Consider the following 14,569-nt stretch of genomic DNA (forward strand, 5'->3'; position numbering starts at 1 on the left):
TACAAGACACACCTGGAGGGCCATTTGACAATGCATAACTGCAGGCAGAGGCTTATACATAGCTCAAGTTTTTGAATAATCATATAGAAACCTCTCTTCTTTCAGTACATTTATATTTTAATGATCTGGCCTCCCCACAAGGCTGGTCCAGGGGAGGTATTTATTTTGCTATTTTCAAAGACTACCAGGTCAATTCCAATCTAATTAAACTGGGACTTGGTCTTAGAATAGTCCTGGTAAACATCAGTGGAGGATTCTATCTGCCACTGGGTCAGAATCGCTGTGGGTGAAGGGTTAGTTGTCCTGTGTATTTGGAAACAGCAGCCTTGGTGACTGTGATGTGTAGTTCTGGTTAAGAAACCTGGGGTTCCAGGCTGCCTGAGGGAAGAGGGGCAGAGCTCAGCACAGAGAGGACCACATACCTGTGAAGCAGGTACCCTGAATTTCTAAGACAGGACATAGTAGGTGCTCGTTGAATACAAATGACTGGTGATTTGCTTTTTAAATTAGAATAATGTAAAAGTTTACAATTGTTACTGAAATCTCAAATTCCAACTTCTGGAATAGCCCTCCTGGTGTGTCTTGTAAACTAGCCAAAAGGCAGATTTTGATCTGAACATCTGGAAAGTTCTCTCACTAGTTTCTATCTCGTCTCTTCTCTTTTCTTCTCCTCCTCTCTCTGTCTCTGTGTGTCTCTGTTTCCCTCTCCCTCTCCCTCTCTCTTCGTAGTACTGTGGGACGAGGCTGTCAAACTCAGCCTTGCACATGCTAGACAAATAGTCAAGTGTCTCTAGGTTTGATTGGTCAGTGAGGCCCTGTTATTTGGATTTCCTTAAAAGGAAACAATTAGTGAACCACGGCAAACTATAAAAACCATCACACACTTACCATATACAGCTGACTGACTTTTTCTTGACACTTGACATAGGCTTCGTAGTCTGCAAAGACTTTAAATCTGTTTGGTTTTTGTATATGCGAGGTTGGAAAGAGAAACAGACAGAACACCTTCATTAATAGAGATTCCTGTAACTTTAAAGTGGATAACATCAACATAGATCCACTTAAACTTACTTTTGCTTACTGTTAAGCATGCCTGGCTTACCAACAAGAATACTTATCATATGCAAACATGTTAACTTGTGTATGCATGTGAGAGCTGAGGGGATAGGTGGGAAGGGAGAAAGAGCACAGGTTTGAGACTTACTCCCAAGCCTTAACCATTTGAGGAGAATGCCCGCCCCCAAGTCTATGATAGCTCATCAGACCATAGGTCTGTGCTAAGTTACCTGAGTGGGTCGCTGCTAGTTAGAGATCGTTTTTGTCCCACTTTCCCATGTCAGATCATACCATGGTGTAACTCACCTGTCATGATAAAATAACATGTTGATGATGTCTTTGAAGAGGTCAGGCTGATTGGGAGAAAAGAAGCCGTTGTCAATTTGGTCAATGACCAGCTTCAGTTCTGGAAGGGCCTCATAATATTCTTTGGCCTCATACCTGTAGTGAAAGGGTGGGGAGGGGAGGAAAAAAGGCCGTGTTACTGTGTGTGTGTGATGCGCAGAACACCAGATACCACATTCGCTGTGAAATATACACAGAAACATCAGTGTTTATAGAGCTCACTACAGATTCCAACATGGGTACAAATTACTTTTAAAAATTAGATCTTAATCAATCTCTTTCCAACGGATTCATTTTTAATAATGAAAAGCATTAAGAGCAGTGGATTATAAAAATTTTAGTCTATTTTGATAGACTTATTTTAAAGCTGGCTATGGTTTAAGTAGGAGGGTATTAAGGGAACTAGCTGCTTTCTTTGAACCTGCAGATTCATCAAACTTGATGCTACTGAGTGAAACTTACTTCTAAGGGTCAGAAAGTGTATTTAACCTGCTCTGAACCTCCTAGGGTTCCTTTGGGTTCTATCTTGTACTTAGGTTAATAAACGCAGCTAGATATTAAATGGGAGCAAATGCTGCTGAGATACATCCCTGTTTGCTCTGCCTTGTGTCGGTCCATCACTCAGAGGTCTTAAAGCAGTGGCTCTCAGCCTTCCTAATGCCATGGCCCTTGTTACAGTTGCAAATCAGAATGTAAATATCTCTGTTTTCTGATGGTCTTAGGTAACCCCTAGGAAAGGGTCATTCAAACCTCAAAGGGGTCTTAACTCCTAGGCTGAGAACCACTGGCTTAAAGGAGCACCAAGTATGGTGGAGCATGACAAAAACATCTGATTAGCTAATGCTTCATCTTTTGGTCAAAGTAAATATCCCAGACACAGGACGCTGGATGGCTCACTGAGCTGCCATGGCTGGTAACTATGGGCAACTTGTCCACACATTGGCCCTAAGCATCCTTTAGTCACCCTGGCTGTGTAACTAAGGCTACCTATGGCTAGGAGATCCTGATTTCTCATGTTCTGTCTCTACAATCTCGTAAGACCAGGTCTCAGTGGGATGCCTGCCTGAGAAGATAATGTCCCTCCCTGGGGGTCACCTGCTCAACAAAAAGGAGTGGGTCTCTCACCCTTTCTTGTCCAAAGCGGCCACATCATCTACCCTCATGCCAAAGATGAACAGGTTTTCCTCCCCAGCTTCCTCTGCCATTTCCACATTGGCCCCATCCATAGTCCCGATGGTCAGGGCCCCATTCAACATGAACTTCATGTTGCCTGTCCCGGAGGCTTCTGTGCCTGCAGTGGAGATCTGCTCCGACAGGTCTGTGGCTGGAATGACTGTAAACAGGCCATGTCAACATGATGATTCTTTCCCTCTGGATCCCTAATTTTATGTGAGATTTGACCTAGCTGGCCTTTTGTTGATGATGAATATCCTGGTATACCTCCAGTGGGGTAGAAGGACAGATCTCACTTTCTCCTTGACCCAGGCAGTTACTGTGCCCATTTAAGGTGTGCTACGAACCCATTGCTCATACAACTCTTTTTTGGTCTATAAACTGTAAAAGAGTATCTACGTGTGCTGAGTTACAAACTGGACATCATCTCTCTCCCTTTTCATCTCTCCATTTTTATTTCTTCCGCTTTATAAAAACACTGCAACTTCTGTTTCTTGGCCCATAAAATTCCTGAGCTTTTTCTTAACTCTTCTTTGTGCAAGGGACTGAATTGTCTTCCCTTGTTGCTTTCACTGTCGCTGCAATTGAGGTATTTTGTGCCTGGGGGTAGACACACTCTGCACCTTCTGGAAATCAGAGCTGCCTGAAGCTCCAAGTCCCTTCACCACAAATCAATCCAAGTCTGCCTGGTTCTGAAAGCTTATTTGTGGATTATATTTGTAACTCATTTGTAATTTTAGGAGCCTGGCTTGTTCCTCTTTATGCAGAGACATTTAAGAAGTAACCCTGTAGAAGCCCAACATGCCAGGAAGAGAAAGTTGACTTTTAGTTTTTAATCTCAGAAGTAGGTGAATACACAGCTGGCACTGGCTGGTGGGTGGCCTCTCTGCCAGTATGTCCTGTGAATAAGCAAAGGTCCCTGTGGTAAAGAAAGGGACGTTGGCTTCCTGCCTGCCTGTCACTGTGTGGGAACTCTGTTTGATTCTTGAGTGCACATCTAAGCCTCGTGCTTTGGCAACTTCATGTCTGTCCTCATTCGCTGTCACAACATGAACAAATGAGAATCCTTCCTCCATGCAGTGACCAGAGGGCCATCATCTGGGAGTGGGGAGCTGGTGTTCTCATGCAAAACCTGGGGTGGCAACTGAAGACCTTCCCTCCCTCTTATTGAGGACATTGCCAAACTTCAGCATTTCTACCACTGCAGGCTCTCCAGATAGAAGAACCAGGCACTTGGAAACATAGTTGTGTGACACTTGGATCATTGTAGAAGCCACCTTAGTTTGCCTTCTAGTTCACTGCCCCATGTCTACCTACCCCAAGTGAGCCCAGATTTTGTCCTGCCCCTCCCCAATGCTTTACAATGAGGACACCACCTTTTTCAGCAAGAGACACTCTGTAGTTCTCCAAGAAGATGACTTTCAACTTGCTGCCAACCGTGGGGTCATTGTTCACCACTTCTGCCACGGAAGTGATCAACTTTATGATCATTTTGGCCATGTGATATCCAGGGGCAGCCTTTGGGGAAGAACAGCAATGTGTGGAGAGAAGGTCCCATCGATGAAGAAGGCAAGTAGCAAGAGACTAGAGCCCTTAAGTCCCCATGAAATTCAACTTACTTTGCCACCAATTATGACTGTCCTTGGCACGAAGAACTTCTTAGGATCTTTCTTGATACCTTAAAGAGATGGAAACAGAAAGAGAGATGACTGCTCTAGAGGTGGTGGGGCCTACCTCAAGACCTATGCTTCTACCCCTGAGAGGGGTTATGGGAGGGGGCTGGGGGGGGGGAACTCACGATTGTACATGGTGATCACGTGCAGGCAATTCAGAAGCTGCCGTTTATACTCGTGGATGCGCTTCACGTGGACATCAAACATGGAAGACGGGTTGATCTTCACCTTGTACTCCTTTTCCAGGAACTGGGAGAATTTCAGCTTATTTTCCTGTGGAGTGTGAACAGGCCAGAGCTCTCCTCACTTGGAAGCCTTGGGTGTCTGCAGGAACCCAAACTCTCAATTCCAGGGTGAGGGCAGGGACTTGTGCCTGGTGGTCTCACCTGCTTCACTTTGGCTATTTCCCGGAGGAAGATGTCATCACCCACGAAACTGTGGAGCTTTGTCAGCTGGCTCAGGTCTTTCACATAATCTTCTCCAATTTTCTATCAATTTATAGAAAAATATTAACCTGAGACCATGAGCATACCCATCACTGTAGCAGTGTTTGCTGGTGTGTGCTAAGTGGCTCTCATGCCCCACAGTTCGCAAATGGCTTGTTTTGCTCACAAAAGAGGCTAGACACTCTATGTGGGAAGAACCTTAAATATAAAAAACGAGTAAATCATCCTTGTAAGGTTCTGTGACGTCTCTGAGCTTTGTTATCCTTCATTACTAGCAGACACTCTACTCCACCTGTGGGTCACACAGACACTGTTGGCCATGAACTGCTATGTAATTTGTGCATCCCTTGTTCAAAATTGAAGAATTTCAAGATGGGGGATGAACAGATTGCTCAGTGGTTAGAGCACATACTGCTTTTGCAGGGGACCCAAGTTTGGTTCCCAGCACCCATACTGGGAGGCTTACAACTGGCTGTAAAACCAGCTTCAGGAGATAGACACCCTATTCTGACCTCTAAAGGGCACCTGCACCTATGTGCTTATCCTCTTTCCATAAACACATAACTAAAAAAATAAAATAATAATTAAAAAAAATAGAATGGCCCTACTCAAGAGCATGAGCCACTTACTCAGAAGCCAGCCCTGCCACCGGGAGGATCTGCCACACACTCCATTTGCCCACACACCTCCATTTGCCTCCCCTATTCCCACCAGCCTCCCCCTCAGCACCTCCTTCTACCTCTGCTATCAAATCAGCCAGCCCTGGGTTGCAGAGTAAGAGCCAGCGCCTGGGGGTAATCCCGTTGGTTTTATTCTGGAACTTGTCTGGTTCTAGCTCACTGAAGTCCTTGAATCTGGAGAGAGAAGAGACAAACCACTGACTGGCTGAAGTGGGCTGGGTCCTGCTTGCTGGGCAACGTTCAGAGTTACATTCAAGAAGCCAAGGGTAGGCTCAGAAAGATCAGATAAAGGCAAAGGGAGGACCTGGCAGAAGCTATGGCTGCCATTTTAAATTGAAGAGATTCATTTGCAATTTAAAACAATTGTCCCAGATCTAGTCCCCTCCATCTGTGACATATATATCAAGTTTTTCAGCAGAATGTTTTTTTTTTTTTTTTTTTTTTTTTTTGCTTGTAAATCTAGACTTAGAAAGGTACAGAGAGAAGGCATTTTTGTGTTTCTTTTTAAAGAAAACAGTTCTCTCTGTAAGACAACATGTGTAGAGTTTCCCAGGCCCTTTCTCATCTGGAAGCACACCCGTGCTAAGCAGCATCCCCACGCCCATGGATCTGGCTGAGGCCTGCAGCTCCAGCATCTACACTCACACTTGCGTCTTCACAATGTCCGAATGGATCTTTGCTACACCGTTCACCGCATGGCAGCCCACGATGCAGAGATGGGCCATGTTGATTCGTTTGCCTCCTTCCTCTTCGATGAGAGACATCCTCCGCATGCGGTTGATGTCTTTAGGAAACAAGGCCACAATTCTCTAGGTGAAGGAAGACACAGATCTCGCTGGCCACTGGGGTTTAAAAGAAGCCCTCAGATGCTAGGCATGCCCCGAGCAGAATCTCTGATGGAGTTGAGAAGAAACCTTCCCGGGGAGAGGTAGAACTATTTGCGGAGAAGCCATCTCTCCGTTTTACACTTTCAAGGACATTGGTTTAACAGAGCCTCACCTAGACGTAAGTACTTCTGTCAGTGACTGAAATATGCCAAGGCCTCATTTAGGAAGGAAGCATACTGTGGCCGCCCTGGGCATGTTACAGCTGAATTCTTCCAAGAGGTCAGCATCTTTTACAATGACTTACATCTAAATGCTTCTGATTGATTTCATATATGATCTGCAAGTGTCTAGGCAGCAGCTTCTCCACCAGTTCCACTGGCCAGCGCTCCAGGGCCTCTGGGAGCACCGTGTGGTTGGTGTAGGCAAAGGTCTTCTTCGTGATCTCCCACGCCTGCAGAAGAGAGGGTCAGTTGCTGGTCCTTCAGTGCACACCTCCACAGAGTCAAGTACTTCTTAGCACCTACCGTGTGCCACAGGTATATCTGAATGTGCACAGTCAGGTGCGCTTGATTCTATGGAGTCTCTGAATGGTCTGGGTAACACTATTATTTTATTATCTCAGGGAAAGAAAAAGCTTTTTGTAAGACTGCCTGATAAGATACTAGACGTAGCCGGGCAGTGGTGGCCCACGCCTTTAATCCCAGCACTTGGGAGGCAGAGGCAGGTGGATTTCTGAGTTTGAGGCCAGACTGGTCTACAGAGTGAGTTCCAGGACAGCCAGGGCTACACAGAGAAACCCTGTCTTGAAAAACCAAAAAAAAAAAAAAAAAAAAAAAAAAAAAAAAGATACTAGACAACATTTTGACAAGCCTTCAAGCCTTCAAGCCTTCTCCAGTTTTCATCACTTGTCTTTTATTGTTAACTATCAATTATTCAAAGCTCAGGAATAAAACCTTAAGTAACATTTCGCAGACACAAAATAACGTTTAAAATCCTGACTCCCAGGCTAGGGGCAGTAAAACACTGGCTTTGAAAGCACAAGGAACAGAGTTTGATCCCCAGCATCTACATCGAACAACAAAACCACTGGAGAGGCAGAGGCAGGAGGACCCCTGGGCTCACTAACCAGCTACCTAGCCTATTTGATGAATTCCAGCCTGATAAGAGACATTGTCTCAAAAACTAAGATGGATGGCCCCTGAGGACCAACACCCAAGGTTGTCCGCTACATGCAAGCTTGTGCACACTCTCGCTCCCACTACACACACATGTAAAGTGCTGATCCCAAGCTATAGGAGTGCACTTTTAGTTAGCGGTCTTCTAGTGTTAGAATATTACTTTCAAACCATTTGATAAACAAAATATGTCCAGCATAGTATAATCCCTGACACAGCTACTGATGCCCCCTGCTGCACTTGCTTGCACCTGCTTAGGTTTTAGTTTTAGTTCTTACAGAATGCTAATGATGGAGATGCGTAGGCATCAGGGCAAACTATACCTTCAACGGTGGGATCTAGCAACAGAAACTTATTTTGAACACAAACAAAGGAACCGCTCAGGAGTTCTTCAGCCCGCATAGCCTGAATGGTTTAAAGATAAAGAAACCAGGTTATCCAGACCTTGGACCAGGGAAGTTTTTCAATGTCCACAAAAATCCTCATCAGCTCCGGAATGGCAAGCGCAGGATGTGTGTCATTCAGCTGAATGGCTACCTGATAGAGAAAAGACATCCGACATGGAGGTGAGTGATGGCCCAGGGTCTGGCTTCCTGTCCTCACAAACATCTGGAAGAAGCACTGAGCTCCCAGTGCTTGGCTAACTTTCTGAACACTGAGAGAGAGTAAATCTGATGGAAGTCCTCCCTGTGAGTCTCACCTATGGCCACAGTTTCACAAGGGACACATATCAGATATTTACATTATGATTCATAGCAGCAGCAAAATTACAGTTATGAAGTAGCAACGAAATAATTTTATGGTTGGGGGTCACCACAGCATGAGGAACTGTGTTAAGAGGTTGAATGAAGAAGCATTAGCAAGGTTGAGAACCACTGGTCTGAACACTCACCTGATCTGGAAAGGCATCAAACACTGTTCCCAGCCCATCCTTGGAGCCAAACTTGGAGGCCTTGAAGCGCCGGATGACATCCTGCAGGGTGGCAGCCACCACAAAGTACTCCTGCTTCAGCCGCAGCTCCTTCCCTTCAAAAAACTGCAAAGCCAAGGAACCCGAGTGAGAGAAGGTCGCAGCGGAGCTGTGACCAAAGCGTGATCAGTGTCCCCTGCCTGGAGAGGTGACAATGGTGAACGAAGAAGTATCAACGTTTGCTTCCCTGAAACCCTGCTCAAATGACGGCCAAGAGCTCTCGGGTGGGTGTCCACACAAAAGATAAAGAAGCTGGGAGAGACAGTAGTGACACTTTGGGTGTTTTGTTTGTTTGTTTTGTTTTTAAATAAAGAATTTCTTAATATAGTTTTTTTTAAAGGATATATTTTTGTTTTTAATTTGAGAGAGACAAAAGTGTGTGTGTGTGTGTGTGTGTGTGTGTGAAGCCAAGTGCAGTGCCCTCAGAGACCAGAGGAGGGCATCAGATTTCCTGGCCTTTTAGTTACAGGTGGTGTAACCTGACTGTGGGAACAGAACTCAGGTCCTCTGCAAGAGTGGTCCCAGCTGTTAATTGCTGAGCCATCCCCGAAGCTCAGTAGAGACATCTCCTGATGGTGAGAAACAGGTAGGCATGCGGAAATCCAGCCAGAAGATTCAAAAAAGCCAGCTCTTGGTCGGCTAGTGGAGAAGAGCCAAGAGGCACTTCAGTTTGTACAACAGAGCTCTCCTGCTGGGACGGGGGGGGGGGGGGGGGGGGGGATGTTCAGAAATTGGCAGCACTAATTCCTTTGAAAGTAGGGGTACAGATGGAGAGAAAGGTCATTTGAGAGCTGCCTATGGGACAGCTGACCTTGGGCCTCAAGAAATCCTGCAGTTGAGCCATTTCCTTTCCTAACTTGGACAGGAGTAGGATTTTTAGGAGATGGTAAGACTCCAGTGAAGGGCACAGGAAGGCCAAGTGCCAATGATCTCATATTGAAAAATGTGTCTGGCGGCGGAGAGTGAAGGCGGACGGGTTGAGTGTTGTCTTCTCCCAGCCAGACTGCCGAACACAGACAGCCGCCGTTGGCTCCACCAGCATCAACTGATCATTCACAGAAACTAACCCCATCGAAACGACGCTGCCCTCGTCAGCAATAATAACCGTAATACAAGTAGAATCCGCTCTGTATCCAGGCAAACAGTGTGGTCAGGATGCAAACGCTTTTGAGACACACAAGGTCTCAAGGAAATTCAGCTCACAGACACCCATTCCCAGGAGGTCTGGAGGAACATATACTACCAGAGAAACGGTGAGCAAACCCAGAAGTGCAAGACACAGGGATCTAGGAACAATGACCTCAAACGGGAGGTAAGCACCAGCCCTCTGAACAATGGTAGGGGCATGAATTGACACCTAGCCAATTGACACCAGTTGAGGAGCGCAATGGAGACTATGGTATTCACACAGAGAGAATGGAAGGGAGACATTTTTGTGATGGAGATGATGAGGCTTATGAAGTGGGGGACCAAACAATCGAGGGCACAGAAAGTAGTAACAACTTCATGTTATTACTTCATGAAGTTATAGCTTCCTGAAAATAGATGACTGCTTACCTTTCCAAAGTTGTCTTTCCAAACATGTATATGTTTGATAAAAATAGAAGAAATGACAAGTTCATTATTAAAATTGTCTAGGGTAATAGTAACAATGAGACTTTTTTTTTTTTTTTTTTTGGTTTTTTGAGACAGGGTTTCTCTGTATATTCCTGTCTGTCCTGGAGCTCACTCTGTAGACCAGGCTGGTCTTGAACTCAGAAATCCGCCTGCCTCTGCCTCCCAAGTGCTGGGATTAAAGGCATGTGCCATCACCGCCTGGCTAACAATGAGACTTTTAAGATGGTAGAATTACATTTTTTTCTTTTACTTTCTTTGTTTTATATAGCTTAAGTTTTTCTTTTTTCTTTTTTTTTTCTTTTTTTCTTTTTTTGTTTTTTTTGAGACAAGGTTTCTCTGTGTAGCCCTGGCTTTCCTGGAACTCACTCTGTAGACCAGGCTGGCCAGGTTAATTCTTTTCTAATGGCATATGTCTAATAGCAATTTACAATGAAGGTATTATTCTAAAAATAATAAAAAGCATCCTGACCCTGCTTAGGATGAAATTAAGCATCTATTAATCTAGAGAATTATTCAAGTCCTAGAAATGAAACTATCTCTGTCTTTAATAGCAAGAAGATAGAAGTGAGAATGATTTCTTTAAACATTTTATAGCACAGTACTTTCAGATCTGGATAATGTAGTAATTCTTGGTTTGAGTCCTAAAGATGAGTCAGACTTTGTGAGATAAATGCACAGGGTCAGAGCAGTTCCTGGAGATGTGGGTGGGGAGGAGCAGGATGGTCCACTCAGTGCCCCTGGACTTCTAAGGCAGCCAAAGTCCTGGCAGAGGACTCAGAGCACTGCGACCAATTAGGGAGCAAGTCAGGCGCTGCTCAGGCTCCATGTCTGCCCTGCATGTGGTCAGAAAAGCCTTTCAGGACCTTAGGCAAAGCACATGACTCACTAGGGGCGGAAGCGAGAAGAACAGCAAGATTCTTTTAAGAAAGGTTGAAGTCTGGACGCTGGCTATGACCATATTTAAGAAGAAACACTATTATTTTAAATAATCACACAATAATGTTATGTATCCACTCTGAAAAAACCAAAGCAATAACAAGGCAGTATCTCGAGGGATACTTAAGTCAAAAGTCTTGCTTTTTTTTTTTTTTTTAAATCTCATGCTAACTTAATATACCATGCTGATTACTACTGATGAGTATTTCCAAATCAAGTCAGGGTTGGTTCTGACAGAAGGTAGCCCCTTCCAGTTGCAAAATTCTGTAGTTCTAGGGTTGGCTGGTAGAAGACTACAGACTTGAGCACATTCTCCTTCTGACCATCAGAGGAATAACCTTTTGCTCTTGGGTTAGTCACTCCTCTGAAATGCACTGACAGCAATGTGTCTTTCTCCAAAAGAAAAATGACATTATCTCATTAGGTTTCCGAAAATGTTACAGCAAATCCTCCTTCCTCCCCTCTTAGAGCCCGTGGGTCATCACCAAGTGAACATCATCCAGCCTAAACTGCATTCTGGTTCCCAGAGTCTTTGGTTTCTACCATTGTTGTGAGGCAGAGAATTAATTTGGTCACCTCTGAAATTGCTTCCAAGAAGAATCATTACATCTTCAAGAACATAATTTTATGTAGCCCTCCTGGCTTGAGGGCTGATTTCTTCAGACCCTGTCAGCCTCTCATAACCACACTTCTCTGCCCACCTCCTGCTAATAGCCACGCCTCTCTCCTGGTTCCAGTTACATCGGAAGTCCCGCCTCCAGAGACCGAATAATGAGTTGCTGATTGGGCCAGCATGCTGACGAACTTGGGGGAGGGGTTTTGCCTCATATATACTACCTGTTGACTTGTAACTGAAATAATAAAAATGAAAGATGGCTGAGTTATCACACTTCTGTGATGTCTAATTTTTAAGAATCTTCCATGTGGTTAAGGTAATGATATGGCTTGCCAGGTTCCTGACTCCATATTCCAGAAAATCCATTCTTATTGTTGCTGCTGGTCGGCAACAATTTTATCTATAGAAAAGTTGAGTTATGTATGTTTAAATCAACTAGGAGTCTGCAGAGGTCTCTGGAAATCAGGCTCCACATATCAAACAAACATTAAGTCCTTAAACTGTCCATTCTGGTACATCTTTGTAATCCCAGTATTTGGAGGGAAAGGCAGGAGGATCCTTGAGAGTTCAAGGTTAGCCTGGCTTACTTACTGAGCTCCAGGCCATCCAGGGCTAAATAAGAGATCTTGTCTCATAAACAAAATCAGAGCTGGGAGCAGGCTCAGTGGATGAAGTACTCTCTGAGAGAATTTCAGGGACTTGAGTTTGAATGTCCAGCATGCTTGGGAGTGGGAGTCCTCTGTGAGCAAAGGTTCCTGGAGAGGCTCTGGGAAGTAAGCTGTCCAAGCTGGCCCTGCGTTACTCACGTTATCATTGGGGTAGAGCACTCTGGAGATATTCTCAGCCAGGTTCCGGTCGAGCACAGCCTGAATGTAGTCTCCGACATTAACTGAAAGGAATGTAGAAAAACAATAAACAGACAAGCTAGCCATTGTTGGAGCAAGTCCTTCGATCTCATCCAATGTTCTGCCATGCACAACTCCTAAGATTTCTAAAAATCTAAAGGGTTTCAATAAGCTTTAATACTGGGCATTCTAAAGGGTTTCAATAAGCTTTAATACTGGGCATCCCAAGAGAGTTCAATGCAGACTGAAGCATGGCTTTAAAAAATGTCACCCCTACCACAAAGTGCAGCAGGTGGGAGAGTTGATCCTGAGGTCATGAGAGTGGGAGAGCCAGCCCTGACCCTCACTGCAGCACTTGGGAGAGTGGGGCCTGAGCCTTGCCTGGATAGCACAGTGGAGCTGCCTCTTGTGGTGAGGGAGGGTAAGCCAGCCCCAAGGGCATCAGAGCAGGAAAGCTGAGCCTGTCTCTTGCTGGCAGCAGCCTTGGGTAAGCTAGCTGGGGCAGCGCTGGAGAGTTTGCCCTGGTGGTGTGGGTGCATGAGAGCCGGTGGGCTGACCAGTTCAGCTACGTCCCAGGCCCAGATCCAGGGCTTTGGGTTTTGCCCACTCCAACATCTACCCATCTATGATCTGCTGGAGCATGTGAAAGGGTCGGGCTTGCAGATCCAAAGCTGCAGGATATCCATGACATGGGGCAACGATAGGATATCTGAGAGGAGTTCTATGAGAATCCAGTATCAATAGTGTAACAGACCAATGACTCATTGCAATGATCATTTGCAAGTAAAGATGTGTGGACAAAAGGGTATACCGTGGGACACACTGCAACTTCTACGATGAGACTTTTTGTTTTTTAATTCTATCTTGTTGCATTTTCTTTTGAGGGGGAGGTTGCAAAGGTGGAGGGTGGATATGAAGGGATAGGGAGATAAGCGAGACTGGGGTGTACGATGTGAAATTCACAAAGAATCAATAAAAGATTTAGCCAGGCATGGTGGCCTATCCCTTTAACCTCAGTACTCAGGAAGTAGAGGCAAGCCAATCTCTGTATGTTCAAGCCCAGCCTGGTATACATAGTGAGTTCAAGACTAGCTAAGGTTACACAATGACACTTCGTCTCAAAAAACAACAAACAAACAAACAAGCCCTCTCACTTACTAAGGATCAAAGATCAGAAACTCAAAGCTTTTTCTCTTAACCTCAATTTGTCTCTAAGCAGCCGTCAAGATGCAATGCACACAAAGAGAGCAGAGACCAGGCTGTACGTACAGTCTTGAAGGTTAAAGTCATTTGGTGCTCGAGCTGACCAGAGGCGCATAGTGTTCACAGTGTTGTTCATATACCCAGGCACGGGGGTGTCGTAAGGCAGAGCCAGGACCACCTGTGGGGTAAAACACCAGCAGTTACAGCTTCTCAAGTATGATGACAGAAGTTGAACAACCAACCGCTGGAGGCTGCAAAGTCCCTCCAATCTTGACTGCACCATGCACTCAAATTGTGTAGGTCCTGAGAAGTGTGTCTCAGGACTGGAGGCAGTACTGGAGTCTCTGGGCTGCTGATCCCTCATAGTGTTTCTGTGTTGAATTCCTATGTGCTTCTTGCCCTGGAGGCAGGGCACTGGATGGGACTGCTGTGGTGTTAATGGTAGAGAAGGGGTTAGGATAATAAACACTATGGCATAGAAGCAAGGTGATGCACATGAACGTGACCCCCCTTGAGGGCAGCAGCCATGCTCGGTGCATGGCATTCGACGATCTGATGTCAAATATGCTAAGATTGAATAGAACAGCAAAGCGATGGAGGTTCATCCTGCACGGCATTTAAGGTGTGCTGTGCTAGCCAGCTTTCTTATGTTGCAGAGTGCTATTTTAGTGACTCCTATAGTGATCTGTCAAGTCAGGTGATAATTAGCTGAGCTGGGATCAAAATGCTAACCTTGGAAAGTCTTGGAAAATCTTTGTGACAGCATTTTGGACAAAAGGACAGGGATATGACCTGCTTCACAGGATGTTTAAAATTCACATGAAAAACGACCCATTTCCATTCCTTGTCTCATCAGCATCAAGGTTCATGGAGGAGGAGTGACAGAGTGATTGAGTGGGAGGATGTGATGCTTCGTTTGGTCCAGCCCACGCACTGGAACATCATGTAACAAAGCACCCTTACTTCGATATCTTTCACAAGGAAGTAAAGGTCTTTGCAGATCTTTA

The 14,569-nt window shown here is 45.2% G+C and overlaps 1 protein-coding gene across 1 annotated transcript in view; it reads right to left on the reverse strand.

Annotated features, from left to right (window-relative positions):
• Pygl (glycogen phosphorylase L) overlaps positions 1 to 14,569 on the reverse strand; it is a 36,283-nt gene that overhangs the window by 2,618 nt on the left and 19,096 nt on the right. The window contains exons 6-19 of the mRNA XM_031356170.1: positions 13,629 to 13,740; positions 12,321 to 12,403; positions 8,268 to 8,411; positions 7,820 to 7,912; positions 6,505 to 6,651; positions 6,019 to 6,182; positions 5,433 to 5,547; positions 4,634 to 4,735; positions 4,373 to 4,520; positions 4,194 to 4,252; positions 3,951 to 4,092; positions 2,527 to 2,734; positions 1,363 to 1,497; positions 889 to 955 (exon numbers count right to left, since the gene is read on the reverse strand). Of these exons, the coding sequence (XP_031212030.1) occupies positions 889 to 955; positions 1,363 to 1,497; positions 2,527 to 2,734; positions 3,951 to 4,092; positions 4,194 to 4,252; positions 4,373 to 4,520; positions 4,634 to 4,735; positions 5,433 to 5,547; positions 6,019 to 6,182; positions 6,505 to 6,651; positions 7,820 to 7,912; positions 8,268 to 8,411; positions 12,321 to 12,403; positions 13,629 to 13,740 (1,719 nt within the window). The remainder of the gene's footprint in view (positions 1 to 888; positions 956 to 1,362; positions 1,498 to 2,526; positions 2,735 to 3,950; positions 4,093 to 4,193; positions 4,253 to 4,372; positions 4,521 to 4,633; positions 4,736 to 5,432; positions 5,548 to 6,018; positions 6,183 to 6,504; positions 6,652 to 7,819; positions 7,913 to 8,267; positions 8,412 to 12,320; positions 12,404 to 13,628; positions 13,741 to 14,569) is intronic.

This window comes from Mastomys coucha, unplaced genomic scaffold (assembly GCF_008632895.1).
Source record: "Mastomys coucha isolate ucsf_1 unplaced genomic scaffold, UCSF_Mcou_1 pScaffold6, whole genome shotgun sequence".
In the NCBI taxonomy this organism is placed as follows: domain Eukaryota; kingdom Metazoa; phylum Chordata; class Mammalia; order Rodentia; family Muridae; genus Mastomys; species Mastomys coucha.